The sequence below is a fragment of the Bremia lactucae genome, linkage group LG6, assembly GCF_004359215.1.
Source record: "Bremia lactucae strain SF5 linkage group LG6, whole genome shotgun sequence".
In the NCBI taxonomy this organism is placed as follows: domain Eukaryota; phylum Oomycota; class Peronosporomycetes; order Peronosporales; family Peronosporaceae; genus Bremia; species Bremia lactucae.
Genome location: NC_090615.1, coordinates 5,354,027 through 5,370,458, shown reverse-complemented (window position 1 = coordinate 5,370,458; position 16,432 = coordinate 5,354,027). Strand labels below are relative to the sequence as shown.

Sequence of the window (16,432 nt, the reverse complement as noted above, 5' to 3'; positions counted from 1 at the left end):
GTGAAACTGAGCCTCAGAGGTTGGGAAAGCCAAGTCACACATGTCACTCAGACGTCCACCATCCACCAGAATGCGCACCCAGATGCATGATGATGTAGGCCGCTGCTTTTAGATCGGGATGCTAAGCAGCCTTTTCTCATCAAGTGCAAACCGGCCGATAATGTTGCGAAGGAGTCTCTGACGTGAATCGACCTACCCTGACATGTTTTTCGCAATGGCTATTCACCGTCTGGTAACTAAAGACGCTTAAGTCCATCACGAGCTGCAAAAGTCATCATGAGTTAAACATGAGCTGACGGATGCCATTATTAGAAAGCCGGCCAATTTCAATGAATTCTGCATTGATATTCTAGATTTCCTCCTTCCCAGCAACAATCGGCATCCGTGCCTTAAACCTGCCGTTGCTCCAAGAAAAACCGACGGTACACAGTGAAATCCTGCCGCCCATGCCATTAATGCATATTCTTTTAGCCACTGTGCGGTACTTAATGTCAGTTGAGTGAAGCCAGCGTGTCGTAGTTCTCTGAGTTGTAGGAGATAGGGCGTATACAAGTTGCGGAAGGATATTCTGTTGACATCTGCTGTCAGAGCTGATACTTTAACCTTCAACTTGTTTGCTCAACAAAATCTCAACAGTAGAAGCAGTCCCCATCCTGCAGATAGCTTTGCTGTTTTGAGTATTTTCTCCTCAGCGACAGAACGCAGTTCTGCGTCCTACAGGCAGAGTGTGGATCAATCACGCAGAGAGCGCGCATATACAGCACCTTGCGCTATCAGTGTGCTAGCTACTATCTGCGCATATCAAGATTTCACCAGCCGAAGATAAGGAAGAGCTACAAGCCGCCGGTTTTGCTTGGCTTTGCCAGTCTTTGTTATGTGTTAATGATTGTTATCAGTGGCACCTTGGTCCAGATTGCACCAACCTCGTCATCACCCCCCTCGTCATCACCCTCATCTGGAACTCCAGATTTTTGCAAAACTGGTCCTGCAACAGCAAGTATTTGGTCAAAAGATTACTGATAACAGGAGCTTTCCTTCGTTCGGCTTTTTCCGTCTTTGAGTTCGAGGCGCACCACCTATATATATTGAATAGGTCTGTTATGCTTTCGATATGTTAATGGTAGGATTATAACAGCTGCTTGATAGGCTCTTTCATTATTGCTTTAACATATGGAAAGTCCAGATTTTTCTCATCCACTGCCCTCCAAACGTCCAGGTATTTCTTAAGAGCCGCTGCTAGTAGAATCGTGAATGCATGAGCTGTCATCGGCGTTGGCGCGCTTGACCTCTATCATCTTCTGCTTCTGTCTTTTAGCTTTGTTACGCGAGGCATAATTGAGCAGCTTATGTCACCGGCGAATTGATAAATTACTGTTTGAAATAGGTGAGTGATTCAGTGATGATGACTGAGCTTGGACAGGTCAGGTACGCATGCCATACAGTATATTCTGAGCCAATCAGCACGGCCAAATTTGTAAGGTGTAAAGATCTTAAAATTTGCCAATCAAAATCAGGATTTGCTGGTTTTAAGTATCAAGCGCTTTATATTCATCCTCATTCATAGAAACAGGTCAGTGCGTGAGCGCTATCCAGTTCAAGAATGAAGACTTATGAACCTCCACGCCTTTCAGTGGACAACGCATGAGAATTTTGACCTGCAGATGAAGCCCGCACCGTCATACCAAGATATAATTGGCGGATCGATATCAACATCGCTACTCCAGGTAGCTCGCAAAGAAAGTTGACAATTGTAAAAGGCCGTTAGGTTTTAAGTGTTCAGGTGATAGTAGTAGCGTTTTAACTCGTGACTTTAATATAACTTTACTGCTAGCCGGTTTGTCGTGAGGGAATATTATATCACAATAAATTAATTGGGCTGTCGATACTTTAAAAATTAAAACAAATTGAATTTTTAATTTACAGGGCGAACAATCGCGGTCTAAAGACGCAGCCGAATGGCCAATACACATTATGCTTCACCTGTGATTGGCTAATACACATTATGTTTCGGCTAATTCATACACTATATTTTAACCAGCAATCTCCATTTTGAATCATGTTTATATATTGTAGCGTAGAGAAAAAAAATGGGCCCTCAATCAACTTCGTGGCAGTTTTGCGCTGTCGATTCTCCTAAGTAAAGTTTGTCCTAATCTTAGATTTGTATTTACACAATGTTGCTGAAACACATAAGCTCGAAACCAAGAAAAAATGCTGAGAATGTGCATTACTTACCAGAAGCAATAGATCAGTTTTTCCGATCATAGCTCCTCAAAAGATCCGTCAACTTTCTTGCACGATCATTAAATGCCGTTGTATTCTCCTTGTTGATTCAAATCCCGTTGATTTATAATGTCGCATTATCCTGCTGAGATTCCCGCGCGACTTCTTCCTTTCGCCCATCGGTCTCCACCAGTACTTCCCCTTGATCCTCCTTCATTTCGTTCTCAATACGGCGAATTCGACGTCGCTCTCGTTCAGTCTGAGCCTCTTCCCGCTCAATTTGTTCCCGATGCAAGCGGCGAGACTCACGCTCTGCATCCCGCGCCTCTTTCTCAGCTTCGCGTTCGACTTTTGCCAGGAACTCGGCCCGTTTCATTTCAGCAATTTCTTCCATCGACAATTCTTTTTCGTGTTGTTGGTGTTTTTCAACCTTTTCCAATTGTTTTACTTGAAGACGCAACGAACGCTTACGTGGAATAGCTTCGAGAATCGCTATCCGATTGGCTTTTTCCAATTGCCGAGCACGCACTTCCTTTTCATCCGCAATTTGCTCGACAATCACCTCCAAATGATCAATCAACTCTTGTTCACCATGAATTGGCCGTCCTCGAGTTTGTTTCATGGCGTGAAGCATCGCATGAAAAGCGTCATCTCCTTTCGCCCATAGCGCCCAATGTTGCGTTTTCGAATCCAATTGATACAATCGTCGCTCCTCGTAAAACTGAGGGAAGAAATAATATCGATTCCCCGCACGATCATTCCCAAGGGGTTCCACGCGCAAATCATCTTCTTCCATCTGACGCATGTATTCACTTCAGCCGTCTCAACAAAGGTTCATAAACACGTCAATTCAAAAATGTAAACAAGGGAGCAAACGCATGACACGCACGTATTAGCGGGGTCATCGACCACAGCTTCGCATAGATTCAAGAGAATTTTACACCGTAATTCAATCGATAAATCCGCATAGGATTGATACTGCTTTGCATTCCAATGAACCGTTAATTCATATCAATGAACAAATACGAAAGGATAGCACACACCCACCTTTAAAGGGCAGACTAGACCCAATGTTTCAAGCCGGGCTTTCAAAATGTCGAGTGTCAACCATTCATCGTCGGTCAATTCCACATCGACTTGCTCATCCGTCTCGGAGCCCGAGATGCTACTATTTTCATCGTCTTCGTCCTCGGAAAACGTCTCGGGTAGTCGCTCTCCCGCCTTGCGCAAGAGTGCGTACCACTTGTCGTACATATCCAAATAGTAAATGCGCAATTGTTTGTTCCACCATTCGTATTTAAGTCCAATGCCAGCACTCAAACACGTACGTTCACTCTTTTTGAGTAGCAATTTCGTAAACACGTCTTCGAGCACGGGACTCTCCTCGGGTTTCAACAACGCAGCTTCATATTCCAGCAATGTATTGGAAAAACGAAGCGTTAGAGGACTTTGCAACAGCCAAAGAAGATGGCACGCAGCAGGCAACTCCCACAGCGACCGAAGTACACTCAGTTCATTGAAATCAATGTTTGTATTGTTCCACTCGACCCCCGTTTCCACGAAAAATGGCACTCCGGGTGGTGCTTTTTGACTTTGTTTTTTCGGTTTGCTAACGGCTTGCGTTCTGGACTTGGCTTTTGTTTTGGTCTTATAAACTCGGACCTCTGACTGGCCATTGATTAGAACTTTGCCGGTAGGTTTTGCACGCTTTTTGCCAGGCTTTTTAAGGATGGAATTGTCCAAACTCGTTCTTTTTTTATCGTTTGTTCTCGTATTAAGAGCCGCTGTAACTTCGAAAGTAGTCATCTTCAAGTCTAACAAATTATTTTTGCAAAATGTCAATTTACGAAAAAATGAATAATTTTTAATACAATCGACAAGAGTCAACCTTGTTCACCGTCATTACTTTTGTGGTTCACATCAACGTTGGCTTCTATTATGGACGTTGGGGCATCGTCCCCAGCCTCGACAGCGTCTAACGCGTTTTCGTTTGCCATGAATGGCCCACTGCGGACGGTAGGGTTCAGCATCTTCATTCCGTCTGCTGCGGCCATTAATTTCTTATTAGTCTCGTTGTCTACATTTAAATCAATTAAGGACGGTGAACAGCGCTTCGCCACATTATTATTACGAGCCATTTCTGAAATCGTGTGTGTTCTCCAAAAGGATAATGTAACTAATGAGTACACATTCTGTCCGACTCGAATTGTCATTCTTCGTTGCCAAGTCATAACGAGTACCCATATACATATAGACGCGTTCATTCCCATTCCTATTTACTATAGTTGCTTCTACTCTAAATTCTATCTAAACGTAGCGCTTCGGGGCATATGATGCTTCTTTTTCACTTGCGCAGCCTTAGGCTCCTTCAACTCCGTACTCTTCATGGCTACAAACGGGTTATATCCCACAGATCTGGTACTTTGTCGGCCTCGACCTCCACGACCACGACCCTGCCGATTTTCAGTCTCCTCGGTCTGTAGCTGCAACTTTGCTCCAGTAACTTGAGTACTAGCCGATGCATAGTCAAAACCTTGAAAGACACGTGCTTCTGTTGTCGTCTCGATCTTGCCATCATCGCTTTCAAATTTTTCAATACAAGCCTGTGCACGATCCTTTACGTGAGCCACTCGTGTCTTGTCCACAGCGGTTATCTTTCTTCGCTTTGTACGATTCGAGAGATTATACGTTTCAGAGATAGATAAAGGCGTTGACTTTCCTTCCTCCACATGTGTCTCCATACTACTTGCATTTGCTATCAAAGACGTTGGTGGAAACACTGGTCGTAGGACCGGGGCACTCTCCGTAATAGTAAAGCGTGTGCTCGCAACCATAGCATTCACTTTATCAAGCAATTTCATTGCTACCTCTTGCTTCGTCTCCAAGACGCTACTTTCATGCGCAAAAATCGATCTATTACCACTGTTTAACGTTCCCTTTGGTATCGCCACACGTGCTTGACGCAATCCTCGTTTCCAAAGAGGGTATACACCACGCCCCACTTGCTTCGAATTCATCACTGTAGTCTCGTGTCCATCCAATTCCCACGTTTTCCGCTGGACAGACTTGACATTTACCGTTTCGACGCGCAATGGCACTTCTTCATCCGTAAATTTTATCTTTTCGGCGATAATTAGTTTGGTAATTTCCAAAACATGTTTCCGAACGAGTACTGGCACGGGATTGCACACACGAAGGAGCTCGTCCGATCGCACAGGAAGGTGTTTGGTGAGTTTTAAAAGGACATGGTTTGGCATCACATACGCCACGGATTCATCTTCTTGTCGTGCAATTTTATCACGCCAAAAGTACAGCGCTCGAATGACACGCTTGTGAAGCGCGGACAAGTCTCGAAGATTCACCATTCCTTTCAATTTTTCCCCAATTGCAAGCGCTTCTTCCTCCGATGGCTGCGGTTTTGCATAGACCTGTAAACACAACTGATTCGAGTCTCGGAGTGCTTGAACCAATAAACTCACGCGCGTTTCTCCTCCTTGTTGTAGCAACTCTTTCTTCAGACGATCGTAGATATACAACAAGTACCGCGTGTCTTCGCGGGCATACTTGACCATATTCGAGTCAAGTGGACGCTTGCGCCAATCGGCGAGTTGGTATTGCTTATCGGCGTCAATATTACAGTGACGCTTGAGCAAATAGGCCAACGAAAAGCGCGGATATTGTAACAATCGGGCTGCTCGACCCGTGTCGAAAAGGTTGACAATATACAGCCCAAGATCGCGTTGTAACCACAAAATATCCATGTCACTACCGTGCAAGACCTTGACTTTGCTCGGGTCACAAAAGACGTGATTGAGCGTCTGTAGTTTACTTCGAAGCGCCAAAGTATCGACTAAAAAGTCCTCTCGTGCCGTCGAAATTTGCATCAAACACGTGAGTCCCATGTACGATCGATAACTGTGATGTTCCAAGTCCACCGCGATTACACGAGCTTCAGGAGCTCGTAAGGATTTCATCATTAGCAATAGATTCTCTTCCGTATCGACCCATAGATAGGATGCCTCGTCGAGCTCTACCATCGCATAAGGCTCATTAGATACTGTCAATTGCCACGAAGCATGCTTTAGTCCTTTAATCTCGGCATCGTATGGATTTCGCGCGTCAGTATCGTCAGATATGTCTTCTATCGCAGCATTGTCCACGGCATTGACCCCAGCATGTACTTTATCGCGCAGTTTCGAAACGAAAGGCACGTCGGAATTATCAATCTTCTCGTCAAATTGCTTTTGTGGCTTGTCTTGAGATCCCCAGGAAGATTTCTGAAATGATTGCAACTCTTTTTTTTCCACATTTTGTTTTTTTTCAAATATTTGCGGTTTATTTTCAAGTGGTCGTAACTTTGAGTCCAAGGCAGATGATGTCGTTTTATTACCACGCATAAAGTTTGCGAGGTGCTTCGACGCTTCGTCTAGCAGCATATCTGCGTAGTCAATTATACGGGCATTAGGTTCTGGGCCGTCAAATAGCTCCTCGATGTGATTGTCTTCGCTTTCATCTGCGTCAGATCGTGGTGGTTGTATTAATAACCGAACGAGCTCTTCGACCTTAGCACCAGAGTGCTTGGATCGCGCGGCAAAGTCGGCAGTAAATTGAGAATGATAATGAAAACCATCGTTTTCAGATGGAATTGCGTTGGAAGCTTTGACGGAGAGCAGCACCTTTTGGTACAGCGCGTTCACAAAAGCTCCCGCATTAATGTCTTCCTCCTCGGCCATTGTTTTCCAATTATTGTATTGATTGGGTGGAATGTGTCCGTACTTATCCGAAAATCCCATGAAAACAAACGTAATAACTTTCTCGCTGTAATTTATTTTCCCGATACTGCCTATCGTGATTCAAGCCACTACATGTCCACTTTAACGCGTCAATCTCGACCTAATCGACAAAGTAGTCATAATCGTGCCTCCACAAAGTCCATAGCTTTGAGAGATTTGAGCTATAGTGATAACGAAGACAATAGTGACGACAATAAAAAGACAAAGGATCCGATGGCAATCGATTCAGCTGCCGAAGCTCCAAGATCCCCTCAAAACGATGTTACGCTTCCACCTCTTGCACCTTTGCGTGCTATTGGATTCCCAGATGCAAAAATTCGAAGGACTGGACTTCAAATCAAGGAGGGATTGGTGAGCCACTCGACGATGTTTCAAAGGTTGTATGTAGCATGCTAACGATACGTAACTACTTAGAATCATCGAACAAGTGGTCCAGGAGGGCTTGCTCGTCGAACAAGTGGCAGACGATGGCGAGCACATCCTTCGGACTACGACGAAGTCGTCGCTCGGGCTCAATTTTTCAAGCCCCGGATCCCACCCACCCACACGAGCAAAAGGCGTGTAGCGGTCTATTACACATGCGAACAGATTCTTTTATTTAAGCTTCAACAGTATATAAAGACGTGTGCAAAAGAGTTTTGTCGAGCTGAAGCTAGCGAGACTCACGAAACCGGAACTGCAATAACGCAAACACCTGCTGCCAATTACTTTGCTAATTGGAAAAATACAATGTATCTAGAAGTGCTGCACTCAATCAGTATGTTACCACAAACCATTGAGACACTTGAAAGGACTGACGAGACAATACTCACGCAACGAACAGCAGCTCTTCAGGAGAAACATGTCTTTGTTTTTGAGTACGTTCGATTCCACTGTTTTTCACACCAAAACAAAATTGGGAAATCGATGGTTTTGTTTTCTATTTCTTAGAAGGGGCTGTTGCGTTTTTTGGGGGTTATCGCGAGAAGAAGAGTCGTGGCATCTCATGATGCTTGCACCCTTTTTCTTAAGAGAAACGGGACAAGTTGATCCGCAAGTGATGGACTTTAGCTACGGTGATCGATCAAGTATTGCTAAAGATACGATCGTTCTTTGCTCAATGACGGTGGCCGAGAAAATTGCAATCTCTTTTGCCATGTCGCAATCGGCAACATTAGGGGCATTTGAGACGCGAGTAGGAGACCGTATTCGCTCAACAAGACATATTCCTTCTAGTCTCGCGTCGGTGGGGTCCATTCAATACTCGCAAGACGACACTTCAAAGCTTATTGGACAACTTTTCATTGAACTTGCGGATGTGAATATTCACTCGAATGTCCTGGACGAGCCCGAGTACTTTTTTAATTCGCAGGACAATGATGACTTTAAGTATTTGTATGAGAAAATGCTCAAGTATCAAGATGTGGCCAATCGTGTCGCTATATTAAACAAGCGCCTTAGTATTCTTCGCGACTTGTAAGCTCATCACTTGCTGCCCACTCTTGTATATTGTGAATTTTAACCGCTTGTATTGGTAATGTTTTATATCGTGTAGAGTGGGTGTACTAAACCAGCAATTGACCCACCATCAGGGCTCAAAGCTCGAGTGGATTATTATCTGGATGCTTGTGTTTCAAGTCATTATCGCTATTGGATGGGAAATATTTCTTAAGGATATTATGGGCTGTTTCCGCTGAATTTTTTTTATAGAGCACGCTCAATAGTTTGATAAGTCTATTGCTGCTTGAAATTCTTGAGCTTGTTAGTATAGCAGGCTGTGATTGCTACAGTGAAAGTTTATTCTATTCCGAGAAGGGTTTTGAAAAGAAAGCAACTTCGATACAAGAGCACATGCCTTCATATGTGTCCTTGTATTTAAAATAGTCGAGCAGAAGGAGCAAGTTATGTTTAAAGACCTTAAGAAAGGATTTTCCATGATTATTGCTTACGATTAGGTGAAATACAAGAAATTGAGCTCAACTTTTTAGCTCAAAAATCACAATACAAGAACGTCTTTCAGATTGCATTGGAGCTTAAAATATCATAGGGAGTATTCCAGTGATAAATATAATACGTAATTTTGTAAGAGATATTACAAGTAATAGATGATGTACAAAATCTTTCTTTGATAATTTAAAATTATTTTGTAATATAAAATAAGTTTTTAATAAAATTTATTTATACTAAAGATTTAAAAAAAAAATATTATTTAAGATATTTAAAACAAATCTTTTACATTTTGATTTAGAAATCAAAAAATATTTCCAAAATATTTTTAGTTACAAAAATTTAATATTTATTAATATAAATATTATGCGGCCCCCTCCGATAACTTAACCCGCGAAAACTGATAGCCCCCGTTAACTTATACGAATTGTCGTCCGCGGTGGTCGTTCTATGGTCGCAAACTTAGAGCTTAATTTAATCCAATAACTGATAATTGTTTATAACTGATAAGAAACGGGCTAAAGGTTATCAGAGGGGGGACTGTATGCATAAATAGCGAGCTAGTTAAAGCTAGCTTTAACACGCCCTCCTCCGAAGGTAATCACTTCGGAGTGTTATTTTTGATCATGCCCTTTTAAATATTCCTAATCGGCCACGTGTGAGGGTTTTTAACATTAATCTGACGAATTATGGGTGGGTCTTCTGTTTTTATAGTTCTAATGCCACCTGATCTCGAACATAGCGCAAGCGCAGTCAATGTATCAAGAACGACGAATGTATGTTCGATTAATTGCCAGGACAAACGCTTTTTGATAATCAAATGCCAAACCGAAGGTTTGTGGACATGTGCGAAATTGCTTCATCTAGAGGTCTCGTAGACCTTATCCCTTCATGCATGTTTCGCATGCTGAAACTTACTCTCCCTCAGCAATTGATTGCGTCATAATACTTGCTCACAGCATCATCTCCTGCGATGAATGTCACACATTTTCCGATATAAGGGTCAGTACCCCAATTTTAGTCGCAAAATCCATTAATAATTAGCTTGCCACACTGTTGAATACCTAAACTTTCTTGACACGAAGCAGTTGTGGATTATTCCCGCCGCGTAAGACGGTTTTAATTCTACTATTGGATAAACACTATGCTGGAATGAACTTCGATAAGGTGTCAGTGAATAACACCTAATCTGTTTTTGTCTTCGTGGAAGGATGCAACGCAAGGAGGCGCTCACAGAACTGGAAGTGTACGCTGAATGTGGTCACATCTCACTGGCTATAGACACTCAGTCCGGACCGCCGAGTCTCTGACAGCTGGTCAACCACATGCCATCGATGACCATATCTTGATGTGCCACCTGCTTTGACTTGCCGGGGCACCGACAAAATATCACCACGATTTCAACACCAGCTCACGTGCACTACGCGCTGGGTCTCAAGCTATCATCTCAAAAACTACTTGGACAAGTTCCTGTGTAGGTTATCCCAACTTATCGATCACACTGAATGGTTTCACATTGAATGAGTGGAGCACTCAGTATTGTCACACTGAATAGTTGCGCCGACAAAGTGAACACTTTTTCGCGTCATGCTTTTGATCTTCTGCAGTCCATACTTCCGTCAAGAGCCGCGTGCGCTCCTTCTGCTGGACTTGCATCTGTTGCTCGTGCTGATTGTAACAATTTCAGCATTCCGTTTGTCTGTAACTATACGTACGTTCATGGGCTACGGCCAAGTCATCCTCGTTGCTTTCGTCCGAATGCTGAGATGGCTTTGTCGGCCCTCTCAGGCTTCAGCATTGCGTGCACGTCATGCAACTCACACAAAAATCTGTGAAATGTAAGCTGCTTTGTCGTGTTTTAATGGCAGCTTGAGTGCTGGAACCCGCGATAGCCACAACCACAATGTTCACAAACTCTACATTATCCAAGTATCATGCTGTCACAAATCGATTGATTACGGCCACATGACATTGAAGAAAACGCAGGTAGGCGAAAAAAGATTGAAGGTAGGACGAACGCCATCATTAAGATCGAATCGACTTAAAGGGTTGTTGAAATTCAAGATATTATTGGGACATCTATTCAGAAAGGGATATAAACAGGATATGTCCAGCACCTAGGATCGTAAACACTCCCACGTTTGTTGAAGTGAATATCCAGTAAGTGCTGCTCATTATGATGAGTGCACAAGGTCCAAGGTCATACTCTTTCCTACCCATAATGAAAGCAAGCTGAAATTGTTCGTGTGAAGGCACGCTAAGTTAAGGACAAAGAAAAATGCAATGTGCAAACAGATAAGATAAGCTGAAACCAATTTACTGAGAATTTTTGACAAGTACTTCGACTACCATTTCCCTCCTAGTGCCCGCGTGGAGAACAAGCTGCTAGGAGAACAAGTCTCTGTGGGGCCCAATACAACGGACGTTCAAGGTCACATTATTTACGAGTCTGGCGTGTGGTCTCCCAACTAAAGAGCTAAATCGAGATCAGAGCGAGGATAAGCATAGTCGTTTGCTGAAGTGATCCGCCTGTTCCATATCCAAGTTGTTGTGTACGCATTAGCGTGCACTGATCGAAGTACCAGTAATGTGACGAAGTACCTAATACAGCAGGTAATTATGACTGACATATTTGCCTGCTGTATTAGGTACTTCGTCACATTACTGGTACTTCGAGTCTGGATTAGAATGAATGCGCATACTACTCCCAGGCTTTGAATACCAATTACGTTTCGCAGTACTCTCTTGACTGCATTGATGTGCTGTTAGGTTGGCTTTTGCACGTATCGACAAAGCTCTTAAACGACTTAAGCTTAGTCACGCCGCTAGATACATCAAATATCCGATGAATTCACGATACCGAACTTTTCCATTCGCTTGTGGTTCTTTGCGTTGCGCAGAATCTATTCTATTCACAGCCATCGTGATTTTGTTTCCACCGGAATTCTGCTAGGGTGTGTATCGTCAAGATCAAATTGCTCAATAATTTCTCCACATCTTTTTGCCTTGTGAATTTTAACTGAATTTCCACTCTGCTCCGCCTTCACACCTAAATAAGCGTTTAAATATCCCAAATTTTTCAAATGCATAGTCCTTTTCCAGTCTTTAAGACAATTTTGTTAAAAAGATAACATTCGCCGACGCACAAAGAATTTGTCAATGAAGAGAAAAGCTATCGCAATTTGCCATCCGATTTATAGTTATACAAGGTGCAACTCTGTTCAAAACCAAGATGATGAAACAGCCATGTACTAAGATAAACACCTTAAGGCGTGTGCGGGATACAATGGCTAATAGCCAAGACAAACAAAGAAACAAGCAGATGCTTAAAAGTAGAAGCTCCATTGATTCTTATGTGGTCGGTGACCGAGTCTTGCTTAATGTTAAAAAATTTCCTACAAACGTTTTGCGGTCATTAAGATCAAAAATACGCCCACGGTTTTTTTACTAGACGTGGCCAAGAAGGGCCAAGCTTATTGGCTAAACCTTCCGCGCAAGATGCGTGTTTTACGTTAATTTAATTAAGCCGTGTCAAAACCTTACCATGCGAATTTGAACGCACTTGCGCCGAAACAAACGGCGGTGCCGCTAATTGCTCCATCCTCATCAGGTGTCCAACAGGCCCACTAAACGAGGTCAATAGACGATTTTATTGATCGGGTCGTGGGTGCATTTTGTTGGAAGTTTGACGATCTTGAGGGGGACGTTGAATTTGCGGTTTAGAAGTGTTAAACTATGATGGGTTATATTGCGTGTTAATGCGTGGACTAAACATCGTGTGTGTTGTGTGGACATAGCGTTTCGTACTTAGATTAAAGGACGGATCATATTCTAATACACTTACTCTTTTTACTCTTATACCGCGTGCGTGGTTCGCATCCCTCTGTGTTTGTCGCAGCGCAGCTGGGTGATCAACAAGTTATAAGCCTAACGGGGGACTTCGCTCACGAGTTTGCGGATGTACTTCTGGACTCGAAAGGGCCAGCAAGGGTGGAAAGTTAGAAGAGAAAAGAAAGAAAATGCCAAGCGACCAAGGTCTGAACAACAAGTTACTAGATCTTGTGAGAGGACTGGCTGGTCGATTGGACCGTCTGGAGTGCTCACAGACTGGGCTTTGCAAGGAAGTTGCCAACGGGGTTAAGGTCGGAAAGGCCTTGGGATACCACCCGAGGATGCCTGATAGAAGCCAAGTATGTTTTGATCTTCTTTTGGACGAGGACCCCGTATGCATCTTGATTCGCTTTCCGAGACGCCTGAGAGAGAAGCAAACAGAAGACAATTCTCCAATGGCAATCACAATGGATACTTTGCCGAGCATCAGATGGATATGGGGACCCATATACTTACGACAACCTCACTGTGGTCCTGGAGTCGGTGGAGTTAAATGCGTGGGTCCAGTGGAAGAAAATCGATGTGTAGGTATTCTGATCTCCCCAATACCACTATTGCAAGGTGGCGGAGAAATTTTGGTTATCCAGATGCTAGGCAGAAGGAGCTAAAAATTTGCCCTTTCGATGGTAAGGAATCCGGATTTTTGGAGTGGGACGGCGATTTGAAAGACAAATTATGCTGGCACAGTCTGCGTGTGGATACTTTTGTACGGAAGATGTGAAGGTTGATTTACTGGGTCATTATCTGTATGGCATGGCCGAAAAGTTCTTTAACAAGCAAATTGACCTATGGTGGAGACAGAATGCCACGCTTCAGTACGCCATAATTTTTTTCAGCTTCCCTGGTGAATAATGACACACCGCCTTGTTTTTTCGCCATCTGCGATACCGGCATTCCATCGACAGTAATCCAGCCACCGGTAATTGACTTTCTATCAGTTCGATCCGCGGCAAAATCAGCATCGCTGTATCCAACTATTTAATACCAGCACGTTCCGAAAATTCTCCTTTTATCCTCAGACGCATTGTTTTCGTTAACTGTAAATATCTTGCAATTCTCTTAGCAATTTTGTAGTCGTCTAAAGTTGGAGAATGGGTTTGTCTGGACACTATGTGCGCTGCATACAACATGTCCCTTTTGCTGCATCTTAAGAGCCAAAACAAACTTCCAACTAAAGACTGGAAACGCTTAATGGTGGCCGCACCGTCGTGGTGCTTGTTCAATAAATTGCACTCTCATTTTAAAGTTGCTCGCGTCTTCATCGATAGGTTTACGGGCTCCGCTTGCCTCCTCCAAACCGTTGTCGCGTAACATCTCTCGAATAGTCACTTCTTGGTCAATATTGTACCCCTTTCCATCGTCGTAATTTATGCGCAAGCCCAAAATCTTGCTGACAACTCCTAAGTCCTCGATAGAAGTTCCTTAAATCTTTAAAAAGCTCATCCACTATATTAAAAAGAGTCGCTGTGACAAGTAGATCATCAACACACGCCAACAATTACAAACCCCCCCTGCATGTGTTTCCAATAAACACATGTATCAGTAAGACATTGCTAGAAAATTATACTCTCGAATTTGGTGTATAGCAACCCACTCCACAACCGCCCGGCCCGTTTAAGTCCGTACAATGCTTTGCGTAACTCCAACGCAAGCTCGTTTGCGCTATTTGTGACGAGATTTCCGTACACTTTACGTCGTATCTTCATCCCTTGGGTATACGAAGAATTTTTAGCTCTGGTTCTTTTTCAGCTTTCACATACGTGTTAGGTATGTCGCCGTGCTTCGCTGGCATTCTCAATTTTCTAGCCAAAGCTAAAATGAGTTTGACGTTTGACATATCCATGACCGCTCAAAAGTGATATTGTAATCGCGACCGAAAACTTGTTCATTTCCACAAGCTACCAACCTCGTCTTTTTAGCGATGAAGTTCACCGTTTTCATCCCTATAAGTTTTATCCACCCACTTCGAATGCAGGCTGTTGGCTTTTTTAGGCAGTCGCGCTACGTTCCAGACTCTATTCTCTTCCAGCGTAATCAATTCTTCCTGCATAGCCAAATACCATGCATCCTTCTGAGTGCTTAGGGCCTGCTTCAGGGATTGAATCAACTGATCGCGCACGTCCATGCTGTCTGACATGTCTAAAGGAAAGCAGTCGAAGAATCGTCAGTCTCCGAAAGACTCGGGAGATCACTCACCAATTATTTGAATTGGTGGAGGCGCTCGTCAATACACGCTGGGTTCCACACCTCGAGAGTATGTATCCCTTTTGGTCCAAAACTCCATATGAAAGTAGGATGTGCTTTAAAGCATGAGCGCAGTTGACATCAGTGATGCCCAACAATTTGTTTATCTTGCATGAGATGTCGAGCGACTTGCTCGTTCTGCTCCACGGTCAGAGGTTCGATTTTCTAACGTGTTGTGAGGTAACGACAACTCGCTCCTTCGACAGAAAGACTTGGTATCCCTTTGTTGACTCACCGATACCAACGATTAATCCTCGTTGACCTCTATACGCAAAGATATTCTTCATAGGGTGAAAAAATCGTATACGGAGAGCCAAAAATGACAATCTCACCTAAAGCTGGGGCTTCATTCGTCAGGAGTTATAATGGAGAAACTCTATCCGATTTAGCATTGGTAGGTGAGCGATTAAGCACATACGCCGCGTATTGTACCGCCCTCCAAGAGCTTAGAGGTAATCCACACGAGAAAATTGTACATCTGTCCATATCCATAATAGTTCTGTGAATCCTTTCAGTTTTGCCATTACTAGCTTGATTACGCGCCTCGCTTCGCTGTCGAGCCACACCGTGTTCCTTGCAAAACAATTCAACTTATTTGTACTTACCACCCGAGTCGGTACGTAGATTATGTATGCTACAGTCGAATCGTTTCTCAAAAAATGTCAAGAAATGCTTAGATTGTTTGGCGGCCGCATCTTTCTTCTTGGCCAGAAATCTTCACGTAATTGCTTTTGTAAGAACAAAGCTCACCATGCATCGGTTTTCCCAGCCAATATCTAGGAGTCATTGGGCCTTTCAAATCGGAGCACACTGCTCTACCCCTTTTGTTATGTTAAGGGGTTCCCCATCCAGCCGTTAACATGTACCACTAGAATCTTCACATTCATCAAGCCAGTGCTTATTGCCGACCAAATGCCTGCTGCTGCCACTGTCTAGATTCCATATGTCCTTGGATATGTCCACCATATCTGATATTGCCAACGTGAAATCCGAGTCATGGCGCTCATTAGTATCTGCGTTCGGGCAAATGCGACAATATGTCCCAATTTTCTACACTGAAAGCATCTTCTTCGTTATTTGAAAGGACAATTTTGAAATGGTCCATCAATCCCTTTCGAGGCCGCTGTTTAATCGCCTCTGAATCCAAAACACGACACGGGTGACCCTCTGAAATGTGACCAACAATCTACCAACCCACCCGATTGTTTGTCATTCCTGACTCCTACCATTGTGCAAATGTGCAAGCTCTTCTGCTTGCTGTAGATAGTCCGTTATTTTATGATCGACCTTGGCCATTAGAGCTATTCATATCCTCTTGTGACGCATACTGTACTATGTTGTTCAGCACTAGAAAA

At 43.4% G+C, this 16,432-nt stretch overlaps 3 protein-coding genes across 3 annotated transcripts; 1 reads left to right on the top strand and 2 right to left on the bottom strand.

The window, feature by feature from the left end:
• Positions 1 to 2,041: 2,041 nt before the first annotated feature.
• CCR75_000335 (uncharacterized protein) lies at positions 2,042 to 4,493 on the bottom strand (the record flags this gene model as incomplete). Its single annotated transcript, XM_067958443.1, has 4 exons — positions 2,042 to 3,035; positions 3,113 to 3,201; positions 3,271 to 4,037; positions 4,121 to 4,493. 4 exons carry the CDS (start codon positions 4,491 to 4,493, stop codon positions 2,348 to 2,350), a joined length of 1,917 nt encoding a protein of 638 aa, XP_067818249.1. The 3' UTR covers positions 2,042 to 2,347.
• Positions 4,494 to 4,526: 33 nt separating this feature from the next.
• On the bottom strand, positions 4,527 to 6,956 carry CCR75_000334 (uncharacterized protein; the record flags this gene model as incomplete). Its single annotated transcript, XM_067958442.1, has 1 exon — positions 4,527 to 6,956. One exon carries the CDS (start codon positions 6,954 to 6,956, stop codon positions 4,527 to 4,529), a length of 2,430 nt encoding a protein of 809 aa, XP_067818250.1.
• Positions 6,843 to 9,039, top strand: CCR75_000333 (uncharacterized protein; the record flags this gene model as incomplete). Its single annotated transcript, XM_067958441.1, has 4 exons — positions 6,843 to 7,367; positions 7,431 to 7,873; positions 7,947 to 8,471; positions 8,551 to 9,039. The coding sequence occupies 4 exons, from the start codon at positions 6,843 to 6,845 to the stop codon at positions 8,690 to 8,692; spliced, it is 1,635 nt and encodes a 544-aa protein (XP_067818152.1). The 3' UTR covers positions 8,693 to 9,039.
• Positions 9,040 to 16,432: the final 7,393 nt, after the last annotated feature.